The sequence below is a fragment of the Corvus moneduloides genome, chromosome 20 (assembly GCF_009650955.1).
Source record: "Corvus moneduloides isolate bCorMon1 chromosome 20, bCorMon1.pri, whole genome shotgun sequence".
NCBI lineage: Eukaryota > Metazoa > Chordata > Aves > Passeriformes > Corvidae > Corvus > Corvus moneduloides.
In genome coordinates this window covers 1377198-1389349 of record NC_045495.1, presented here as the reverse complement: position 1 = coordinate 1389349, position 12152 = coordinate 1377198, and the positions used below count along the sequence as shown (strand labels likewise).

Genomic DNA, 12152 nt, shown 5'->3' with positions numbered 1-12152 from the left:
TCAGGTGACTCTGTACATCCATGTCATTGCTTATGAAACCAGAGCCCTGATGTACAAATACCAGAAGACATCCAGGTTTTGTTCTATTTTAAACAAGAATTTGATACAAGATACCGTCTTGGAAGCTAGAAATTAAATTTAGCAGTAATCAAGAACAATTTATTAAACAAAACAGACAGGCCCAAAGTACTTTCCAAGTGGAATTTAGGGGGGAGTTACTGAATCCACCACCAAAACTTCAGAAAGGAGCATAGCAACTCTTTAATAGCTCACGACAATAGGAGGAAAACTGTATCCTAGCGGGACTGGTTGGAAGTGCTGATGGAAACTTTTGAACCCAGAGACAACACAGACAATAAAAAGGAAAAAATGGCATGCTTGGTTTTATTATTAAAGGTGCAAAATGCAGCAAAGACCCTCTGAACACCCACTCTGTGTGGTTACTGTCCCCACACACCAGTTTTTAAGCGTCGATGTTCCACACAGCAATTCAAGGTACATTCTCAGAGCGTGGCTTTCTCAACCCTCCAGAGCAGCAGCCAGCTGGCACAGCTGAAGGTCTCCATGGATCTCCAGCAGCAGGAGAGCCCATAGTGCACAACCTGTCCCAGCAAGAGTGTTTTTACCAAGAGCATAAACACCTCACAAGATCGATAAGGTGCCCTCACAAACCCTTTGGCAGCTGAGTAAATCCTGCGTTTTAATCGTAATTGTTCCCTGAGAACTGCTCTGCAGCAAAGCCCCTCACCTCAAACACGAGCCATCTCTGTTTTTATCCTGTGGGAAAATAACCAGCAAACAGAAAGATTTTTGGCAACTTCTTCCAAAAGATATGCTCCCTTGGACCTGCACCTTGTGTGACCCGCTGGCCAAAGTGTACAGAGCTCCCTGCGAATTCACCTTCATCACTTCACCAAGTGTGGTACCTTTGTGATCACCAAAAGGAAGCTGGAAGCAAGACACCTCTGTTCCATTAACTGACTGTCACAGAGTGACTCCAGGCAAGTTGTTGAACTTGTCTTTGCTGTTGTCTTTGTCTCAGTTTCTCCATCTGTAAACATGATTTAGAAATCTTCTGATGAAAGGGACAACCATCCTGAAAAGTATTTCAACTCATCTGAGTTTATCTTAGAAAAACAGCCTATAATGCTGTAACTTTTTTATTTGAATTGGCATTTCTCTCCAATTTAACTCAAAAGTCAAGTGCTCCCCAAAGTGACTGCCAAAGTAAGCAGGTTACAACAGAGGTGCCCAAGGTTGCACACCTATTGCACTGAGGTTCTCTGGTGCCAGGCACTGTCCTGGAAGTTTCTTGCTCTGCTGTTGTCCATTCATACACTCGTGGTTAGGTGCTCATCCAATTTCTTCTGTTCCTAATATATAGTTACAGTTTCCTGCTTCAAAATTACCTTTTGTGCTGCCAAACCATGATAACTGGCAGGCTCTGGAAAGGTAACCCTCTGTAAATTTGCTTTAAGGTTTTACATCAGTTGTGCAAGTGCCAGCTGGCTGAACATGCCCAGCAGCCTGACCATGACAGCGCTGTCAAGTACAGACCAGCGTCCCCCTTCTGCCCCAACCTGAGGGGTTTGGTTCTGTTGTGTTCCCAGAGGCTTCTCCCTGAAGGGGGAAGGGAACCACCAAAAAAAGGAGAGATTACAATTCCTTAATCTGCACAAGCAAAGAAACCAGTAAAACACAACAACAAGGATTAGCTGGTTGTGTAAATATCTACTGCTGGTCAGTAAATCTTTCTGCAATCAAGCATTCCTTCAAAAGCAACAAAGCAAAGGTAGTGGGGGATTATCCAGTAGAAACTGGAGTGGGATTTACACTGTCCTGGGTGTTCCTGGAAAGGGATGGCACAGGCAGAAAGAGCAGACCTCCTGGAATAGGGCAAACAAATGAAGGACACGTGGGAGAGTGACTGACCAAGAAGCTGTGATCTGTACGTGAAAAGTGCCCAGAGTACAACAGGAAAATCCAACAGGCACATCCCACGAGTGGAATGCAAATCTGCAACACCTAAAAATAAAGGAGCCTTTCAACAAGGAAATACCACGACCTCCAAAGCCCAACTCACGGCTCATTCACAAAGAATCAGGAGTGGGGCAGCCCTGAGACCAACCCTGAGCTCAACCCTGAGCTCAGGCAGCAGCAATCACATTGAATCTTGCCTTATCACCACATTGCAGGACTCCAATCTTTACTACAACCACCACAAATTTCTCTATCCAAACCAAAAAAATTCCAGTATGGAGCCATTGATCCTACCCACTGCCAATTCTTTGGCTACATTTAAAGCAGCAAATCCCATGCAAAGACAAAACAAGCAAATATTGTTCTTGCTCTCAACAAACAGGGCCCAAAAAACCCACACACAAGTGAAAACTTTAAACATCTCAGTGAAGACATTTCCATTCTCTGAAAGCCAGGACAACACAGACAGTACAGGCAAGCTGCTTAAGGAATTTAGGCACAAGTATTTCATTAAAACCACAGGAAAACTGAAGGGTTTGATACAGATAAACATACAAGAGGTCATTAGAAACAGAATGCTGCAGCGTGTCTTGGCACAACAAACAACAACATTTGAAGCCAAACACGGGTATAAAGCTGAACCTTTGGATTATCTTTGGAAATGACGGGGTAGAAAGATTGGAGAACTACTTATCCATACCTCATATGGCTGGCCAGGCCATCCTGAGCGTTTGGAAGTCCGAGGTCTGAGAGGGAATCGGAGCAGATGGACACAGGGGACAAAGACCTCTCCTTCTCCTCCAGCAGATCAAGTTTCACCAAGGAGCTGGTCTCATCTTCCGAGTTATCCTCTGACACGGAGCCAATAATGAAGCGGGAGTGAGCGTTCACATCCAGGGCTTTATCAGCTGGGGGAGACTCCTCCATGGCTCCCACAAACTGGGCTCTCAACACTGGAAGGGGCAAAAGAAAGGGAAAAACCAGACCTGAGGTGAATACCTGCCCTTGGAGGACAAAGAGGAGGACAAAGCAAGGTTCACTGGTGGGAAATGCAACGTTAAAAGGTCAGAGCTGAACCCTGAGTCCAGGATCAAAAACAGTTCTGCTCTAAGCATTTACTTCTCTGTTGGCACAAGGACTCTGAGATCCACAACCTGCAGAACCTCCCACCTTACACAAAGCTGCAGGAGTCACTTAAAGGAAAAAAAAACCACTAAAAAAAGCCCATACACCAGACCCAAAACCTATAGACAAAGGCAGGGAACTCTGAGTATCAAAAATCGTAGGATCAGAGAATCCCTGACTGGTTTGGGTTGGAAGGGACCTTAAATCTCATCTCATCCCACCCCCTGCTATAGGCAAGGACACCTTCCACTAGACCATGTTGCTCCTGGCCTTGGACACTTCCAGGGATGGGTTTGAGCATTCCAGTATTCCAGCAGGGAATTAAAGCATTTTCTTCAAAATTAAAAAAATAATTACAACTGAGAAAGAGCCATGAGAGATGTGGAAAACAAAGGAACACCCCACAGCACTAAGGTGGGATGGGGAATAAACATTTGATACCCCCTGCTCTGCCCAGCTTTTCTGCATTTATACGACAACTACACCCAGCTGGAAACACATCATTAGGAAATGAGAAATGCACTGACCTCTTGTTATCCGTGCAATCTGAGCAGTCAGCCACCTCCAAAACGAACTGGAAAAGAAAATAATTAGGAAGCAAACATTAGTGTTATAATGAAGCAAATTCCATGTGTGTTTTCCTGTTTATACCACCAAAACTGTCCTGAAAAAACCACAGGCACACCAAGGACTGGTTCACTTGCTCCAGGTACAGATTAGCCCAGGAGCTGAACCTGCAGTGCCCAAGTCCAGCTGTGGCACCTCCTGCTGGTCCATCCTTCTGGAATCTTCCGAGAGAACTGACCGTCCCACCTGCCAGTTTTGTTCCTAAAAGGAGCAACGGGTTGTGCCAGCACTATCCACTCATATCAAACCTTTTCTGTCAGCTTCTGCACCTGATTCCAGCCGAGTCCCAAGGAGTAAATCCCAGTGAAAACCTCATCAGCCCTGCTAATCACAGCCACATTACACCAAGCACAAGGACACAGCACAATCAGCTCGACAGGAACGCGACGGCTCTCGAGCAGCACAAAAACCTGGCCCGTGGTGTCACACAAATGGGACATGATGGTGCCTTTAATGCCCAGACAAGCATTTATAGCCAGAGCAACCCCTAAACACCACGCTCCTGCTTTCCATCAGTAACCGAGAATTAAAAACTCATCCAACTGGCTCATGCACTTTTGCCATGAATGTACTTGACTGAATTATTTAGATCAAATCCTGTGTTGACATCACTCCTCCCACAAACTCCAGTTGCCCTGGGGCCACGGGCACTTCACTTGACAGAGGCATCATTAACCATTTTATAACTGAAGAGCCCCAAATATCTGTCTGACATGGACATTAAAAGCATTAAAAAACCCTTTTTTGAGGGTAGAGATGAGAAGAAGGGGAAGCATGACCAGGAAGTCTCCCTGTCCACCTGTGATGTGCAAACTAAACCATGCAGGGAGACTTCTTCACCTGAGGTGCTCAGATGGCACAAACCGAATTTTGTTTGTGCACGTGAAGATGCAGACAGTATTTACGTGTATATTTATCCTGGCATCAGATCACTCCTAAAGATTTTCATCCAGACAGATTTACTGCTGGCACAATCACCAGTGCCGAAGAGGCTGGGATGCAGCCAAACTAACTTCAACCCCGCTTCACTGAAGAAAAACCTTCTCTAATTTCAATAACTAATACATTAATATGCAAGTTTCAAGGCCTTTTTTTTTTTTTTGGAAGCAGAGGAACAGGAAGCGAAGTGTTTCACTCAAGTGTTCCATGAGAAACCATCCACCTAAGGCCACGCACTGCCACACTCACACAACTTAACTCCAACACCTTGTTTGTCCAATTCAGTTCCAAAAAAATCAGTTGTTATCCATGAAACCCCACTCAGATCCATTTCCCAAGGCACTTCCAAGCCCTGGGAGCCCAGTCCCACAGCCAGGAGTTCCGCTGGGTTGTGCAATCAGCGTTGAGCTGAGCGATAAGCTCGGCTTGTTCTCAGCACACCGAGAGTCCTCGTTCATATTTAAATTAATTTCAGCATTGTCTGGGGCTAAATTACACAGGGACTTTCTCAGAGATCCCCTCACTGGAGCCTCTGGATTTCAATGCTGTGAATGGAATGGACAAGGCCGTACACTGGTATACTGTATATATAGAAATATAAAGGTAAATTTTACATATATATAGCTATAGAGGTGAATTATATATAAATATAGAGGTGTATTACATACACAAAAATACACTTATATTATCTATACAAGTATAGAGGTATATTTTATATATACAAATACAGGTATATTTTATATATACAAATTTGTATATATATGTTATATATACAAATAAAGGGGTATGTTATATGTATACAAATAGAGGAGTATATCATATATATACAAATAAAGGTGTATATTATACCTATGCACCTTGCATATTGTATTGGCTCTCTGAAATGCAGCTGCCACAGTTCCATTTTTACACAAGCACCCTGAATTCAGCTGAGCACCAAGACAAGTTTCTGTGCCACAAACAACTGCACAACTGTTTGTCTTAATAATAATGCTGAACTAGACCCTAAAACCCAAAATTATCCAGATCCTCAGCTATGCACAGCCCCTACACTCTCTTCTGCAGGTGCCAACAGCCTGTCAAACAGGTAACTTCTGCAGAGACTGAGAAGAACCTGGAGTTTATGGAAGGATGAGGATTGAGAGCTCCTGTAAAGATGTAAGGACAGGTAACAGCACTGAGCCTGCTCAGCTGCAGAAATACATTTAGGCACAGCTGGATCTACACAGACTGAGCCTTGCTGTGCTCCCTTCTCCCGGGGAAATCAGCTCCAGCTCCCAGCTCTGCAGCTATCCAGGCATTTAACGCCCAAATCGTGTCCGTGCTACGAGCAATGAAAACTCCGCAACCCAGACTCAGAAGGTGCCGTGTCTGGTTTTGCCTGAGGAGAAGCAAACCCCACATCACTCCTCCACAGCTCTGCTGCTACCATTAGTCACATCTTTGGCTTGACAGTGCAATGCACTTGTAAGAACACCAGTCTTTAGAAGTTTTATCACAGCTTCACTTTAAAATCACTATTAATATTGTAAGATATGCCCAGGCATGAAACTTGGACAATGACAGCTGGAAATTAAGGTTTCTTATTTTTCTCTAAACCACCCTGTTCCAAAGACAAATCCACAACTGAAGAGAACATCAGTATTTCAGTGGGCTCTTTCAAAGAACAGAGTAACACTTCTACAACATTGCTATGGCATATAAAAAGGAAATCAATAAAACTAGTTGCATTCAAATGTCTCCTGATTAAAGCCCAGGGAGCTGTGGCATTGCTGATCAACATGAATCACTTTAAAATGACGAAATGGATTTGTGCTCTCACAGCCCTACCTGGAGGAACACAGAAAACAACGGAGCAAAAAAGGTAAAACCAAATTAAAACAGTCGCTTCTCTTGAACATAAAACAATCAGCAGCGTGCTCACCTATACCAGGGCTGGGGGGGAAGTTCCAGGTCGGGAGAGGGTGAAGTGATGGTTCCTGCTCTGGACACCCCTTCGTGGCTCCCTGGCCGCGCTGTTTTAATGCCCCCACACAAGCGCTGAGCCCGGCTCGGTGCCAGCTCCACCTGAGCCTGCCTCCTGGTTAATCATTGGGCATTGCTTCACTCCCAGGCCAAAACGGCCTCAGCACACACCAAACACCCTGAGAGCTTCCGTAGGGAAGGCTCCTCACAAACTCCGCGTCCCCTGCGCGCTACTGGGGGCAGTTTGGGCTCCACCGTACGAGAAAGATCCAAAGCTGGTGGAGAGTGTCCCAAGGAGGGACACGAGGATGGTGAAGGGTCTGGAGGGGCCTCTCGAGGAGCAGCTGAGGGCACTTGGTTTGTTCAGCTGGAGGACACTGAGGGGACACTCACCGGGGGCTGCAGCTCCAAATTCTGCTCCCTGTGACGGGACAGGACCTGAAGGAACAGATGGAGCTGTGCCAGGGCAGGGTTAGGCTGGATATTAGGAGAAAAACAACTACCTAGAACTTTCCACCTGTGGATGCAGAATCACGGGATATCTGAGTTGGAAGGGACCCCCAGCATCATCCAGTCCAGCCCCTGGCCCTGCCAGACACCCCAAAAATCCCACACTGGGCATCCCTGGCAGCGCTGTCCCAACACTTGAGGGGGCTGTGCCCATTCCCTGGGGAGCCTGGACAGTCCCCAGCACCCTCTGGGGAAAAACTGTTTCCTATTATCCAGGCTAAACCTCTGTAGAGACCAAAATAAGAGCCTGTATTTACAGCTATCCCAGTTTGCTAAAACACTCGAGACTGTCTAAATCCCACTGTCTTTGAGAGAATTTGGCATCACTTAAACAGCTTGCTGAATATTTCCTGCCTGCTAAACTGGAACAGACTCCACTCACGCTTTGGGTACTTTCTAACACAGTACTTCTTATTTTAAACTTTTTAAAGAATATTTAAGAGAAGGGAGAGGCAAGAGCAACAATTTGGTTTGCTCTGCCAATTTGCTTTTAAAACTTCACTGGTTTTGAGCATCCCAGGGCTGCTCTCAGCCCCTCGGCAGAACCAGATCCAAACTCTTCCCCAGGATCCTGAAATCCCCCCAGGGATGGCAGAAGAATGAGATGGAGGAAGGATGCCCGGGGCTCCAGCCCCGGAGCTGCAGCCCCCGGGGGTGCTCGGTGCCGGACTCGCCGCCGCCCACGTGTTGTTCCAGGGTGCGGGGGGACCGGCGAGGCCACGCGAGCGACGGGACCGGCGGCACCGGGGGCGGCGCCGACCGCGCTGGCCCGGCCGGAGCGCGCGGTACCGGGAGGGAACGGGGCGGCGGCTCCTCCGGCGGGCAGGGCCGGCCCCGCGCCGGGAGACCCCCGCCCGCCCCCGGCCCCGCTCGGCCCAGCCCGGCTCCGCTCAGCCCGACCTGGCTCGGCTCGGCATCCCGCCATCTCCCGCCGGCACGGCCCGGCACGGCATGGCCCGGCCACCTCCCGCCGGCGCGGCGCCCGGCCAGGTCCCGCCCGCCCGGCACGGCATGGCCCGGCCATCTCCCGCGGCACGGCCGGCGCGCCCGGCCCCGCCCATCCCGCGCGCCGCCGCCCGCCGGTGCCCCGCGCCCCTCCCGGCGCGCCCCCCGCGCGCTCCCGCCCTCACCTCACGGTGCCGGTGCAGCGGAGGCGCCGCGGGCCCCCGGCCTGGCGCTCCCCGCGCGGCCCCGCCCCCGGGCCCGCCCCCGCCGGGCCCCGCCCCCGGGCCCGCCCCCCGGTGGTGTGATCGGGGTTACCTCGGGTCAGGCCCCGCGCGCGCCCCGCCCCGCGCGCGCCCCGCCCCGCGCCGCTCCCATTGGCTGCCGGCCGGGCCGCGGCGGGGGGCGTGACCAATGGGGCGGTGCGGCGGGGGCGGGGCCCGTGGGGCGACGCCCGTGGCCTGAGCGCCGGGCGGGCGCGCTCCCGCGGGGGCGGCGCTGCCACGCCCCCCCCGGGCCCGCCGGGGCTCGAACCCGCGACCCCCGGGACCGCCGCGACCCCGGGACCGCCGCGACCCCGCCCCAAGAGGGAGCGGCACCCAGGGACGGGAGCATCGCTCCTCCGAGGGAAGGCCGAGGGGCCGGGCCTGCTCAGCCTCCAGAAGAGGTGACCGAGGGGACCTCACCAATGCCCATCAGTATCTACAGCGGGGACGCCAAGATGGACCAAGTTCTTCTGGACCAGGTTCTTCTGGACCAGGTTCTTCTGGACCAGGTTCTTCTCGGTGGTGCCCAGCAACAGCACAAGAGAAAACAGGCAGGAACTGATGCACACAAAGTTCCACCTGAACATGAGGAAGAACTTCTTTCCTGTGCAGTGACCGTGCGCGGGACCCAGACCAGGGAGGGTGCAGAGCGTCCTCGCTAGGGGATGTTCCAGAATGGTCTGGACGCGATCCTGTGCCCTGTGCTCTGCCATGACCCTCCTTGAGCAGGGAGTTGGGACCAGGTGACCCCCTGTGTTCCATACCCCTGACCCACCCTGTGAGCACGGCAGCAGCAGACCCCAGCCCGGTCCCTGTGCACGAGGTGCCCACGTGGCTCGGGGACATTGCCCTGTCCCTGCCTTGGCACAGGCAGGGAGGACAGAGCTGATAACAGGTGGTGAGGACACGGCAAAGCCGGGCCAGGCACTGCCAGCGCCTCTGCTTCTTGTCTTTGACCTTCAGCTGCTTGTTCTGTCGATGGACAACAGTTTAAAGAACCACCCCTCTTCCTCTGTTCCACATTTTGTGTTTTATTTAAACTCTGCGGCATCACAGCATTGCTGAAATTTAAATGGAATGAGTAGCACAAGTTTAAATGCTAATGCTGCTGGATCTGGTGACCTTTGCAGGCTGATCCTGCTGGAGGTGCCAGGGGGTACAAAACCCCAAGGATCTGCACAGAAGTGGGGACAGAAACGGTGAGTTGCCCCTGTTCCAAACTAGAGATAATTTCATTTCCACCAAGGCAGTGGTTAGAAGGTGTGAGACTCTGCAGGAAACTACACTGACCCAGGAGCACGTGGTGGGATGTGTGCCCACTGCAAGCAAGAATTACCCAGCCAGAAAATCCAATCTGGGGCTTTGTAGTTAATAAAATTATTGGGGGAACAGACTATATGTTCTCACATCCACCTGGACTAAATCTGGAAAATTTGGGCATGGATCCTTTATTTATACGTCTGTAGACATAAATATGTAGATATAGATGTGTCTTTTACATAAAGAATCTTCCTCTGATTAAATATTTTGTGAAGGAGCTAAAAGAGAAGGTTTTTGGTGTTAGTTAATAATCTCCAGTGCTAAATCCCAGCTCCTGCAGAAGTGAGGGGGAGCGCTTGGCTTGCTGAGGGGTTGGTCGCAATCACTGATAATAACTATATACAGAACTTACAAAACCAGGGGATTACGACAGGTGCTGAGTTCATCCTGGCTGGTGTTCCCAGAGCTCCAGGCATGCTAAAACCTGCACCTGCACTCTGCCTGTCTGCCCTGCCCAGAGCTTCCATCCAGGCACAAACACTGGCCAAACACTGCTGGGGAAGGGATTGCTTCATACAATGAAATCCTGCAGCAACTCTTCCATTCAAGGGCAAAGAGAGGCACAAACACGTGGAAAAGAACAAGTTAAACACATAAAGCTTAAAAATCCAGCATGGATTTGGAAGGGGCTTTTTTGGGCTACAAAGATGGTGAAGGGTCTGGAGGGGAAGGCATGTGAAGGGAGGATGAGGGCACTGAGGGATTGCTGGGGTGTCTGTGCAGGACCAGGAGTTGGACTGGATGATCATTGTGGGTCCCTTCCAGCTCAGGAGATTCCATGAAATTAAACTAATAATGGTGGTGGAGTCCCCATCCCTGGAGGTGTCCAAGGAATGCTTGGATGTGGCACCCAGTGCTCTGGGCTGGGTGACAAGCCAGGTTGGACTCAATGGTCTGGGAGGCCTTTTCCAACTAAATTATTCTGGCATTCAAGTTTGGGCAGGAATAGCCTGTGTTTTAATAGGAACACATTGTTTCACAGACTTCAGACACACTTTCCAACAGCATTTTTTTGGAATTTTTCAATCATAACCACGTTCTGCTTTGGAGGAGGGGTGATTAAAAGCACATCCTTTACCTGTCCTGCTCCAAAACTGGACGCAGTTATTTACTCTCATTCCATGACTTACACGTGCACTGTGAACTCATGCCACTCTGTTTTCTCAAAAGAAAAGAAGTTCAGCCTAAGTTAATAAACTCAAAAAAATACAGGGAAAATGTTTTTACCTTTCATGATGCCAAGGTTCCACCTCTCTTGCCCAGGCTCTGATGACATCCCCAGTGCAAACACAGGACAGATCATCCCAGGTGAGGGGGTCGGTGACACTTCAAGCCTGGCACCACTCATGCCCTGCCAGGCAAGGAACAGAGAGAAAGGTCAGATCACTTTTTAAAGCAAAATACTGACACTCCAGCCCTCGAGGCTCCATTTGCTCTTGTTTTAAACATAAACATCTTAAATAATATCAATGCTTATAAGAAAGTCTTCTGGATTCTCTGGATTCTCGGCCACTTGAAATGCCAGCGGTTATTTGGGATTGAACTGATTGTATTTCATCCTTCCGCACTCGGGGACATACACGTGTGGTTACCGAGCATTCCAGAGCCCGAAGCTCTGGAGGAAAAGGTGATTTCCATCGCCACCGTGTGTCCGAGGCAGAGAACGCCGATTCCACAAAAAACTCCACCCAACAGCCTCGCGAAATCCCACCGGGACTTCGTGATTCACCTGCAGGGAGAGGCCTGATAATGCTCCCACTGATTTTTGCGTGTGTGTGGCCTCTGGGTTTTCTAGGCACAGCTGCCCCAGAGCTGTTGTGTTTCACCGGGGGCTCAGCCTGGGCGCCCTCCCACCCCGCACTGGGCTGCAGGGAAGCACAGGTGAGCACAGGGAAGCAGAAATTATCAGCAAATAATTTCAAATAGCAAGTGAAAATGACCTCATTTGCTAAAACCTCCGAGTAACAGCATGTGAGCACATAACTCATTCCAAATTATCCACTTAGATCTTCTTGGAGTGCAACTGGAGTGACAAATGTGCTTGGAAAGAGGTTAGGAATGGAACTGAGACCTTTGGGAGCTGCTTCACATGTGCCATTGAGCAGCCATCGGGTGGTGGCACCTTTAGGCCTCTGCTAAACTGGAAACCATTGGAGCAGACTTCAGAAAGAAGACTTTTCCTGTCACTGCTCCCTCCAGGAGCCATCAGAGGTCTGTGGCTTCAGCTCAGGTCAGCCAGGAGATGCTGTATCACTAAAATACTGGTCTGAAAAACCTGTAACTCCACGGACTGGTTAATGTTCCTCATGAATATTTTTTCATTCCCATGCCGGAGGCATGACAGAAAGACCCTTAACACTGAAATATCCAAAGCCACTGTCGTCCATGGAAAGCTGCAGGCCTCAGGACAGTACTTTTACCTTGCAGATGCACCACCTTTCCTGGGAACAGCAGGAACCAGCTGCTGAGAGGATTCCC

General features: G+C 49.9%; 1 protein-coding gene across 7 annotated transcripts in view; it reads right to left on the bottom strand.

Moving 5' to 3' along the window:
* ACACA (acetyl-CoA carboxylase alpha) overlaps positions 1-10970 on the bottom strand; it is a 103410-nt gene extending 92440 nt beyond the window's left edge. For 4 of the 7 annotated variants that reach the window (XM_032130226.1, XM_032130228.1, XM_032130227.1 and 1 more), the window contains exons 1-2: positions 3633-3679; positions 2681-2933 (exon numbers count right to left, since the gene is read on the bottom strand). In XM_032130226.1, coding sequence (XP_031986117.1) covers positions 2681-2907 — 227 coding nt within the window. In that variant the 5' untranslated portion in view covers positions 2908-2933; positions 3633-3679. Of the gene's footprint in view, positions 1-2680; positions 2934-3632; positions 3680-6595; positions 6701-8276; positions 8336-10901 lie in introns of those variants that run through there. The other 3 variants (XM_032130232.1, XM_032130233.1, XM_032130231.1) reach the window with 3 other exon arrangements.
* Positions 10971-12152: the final 1182 nt, after the last annotated feature.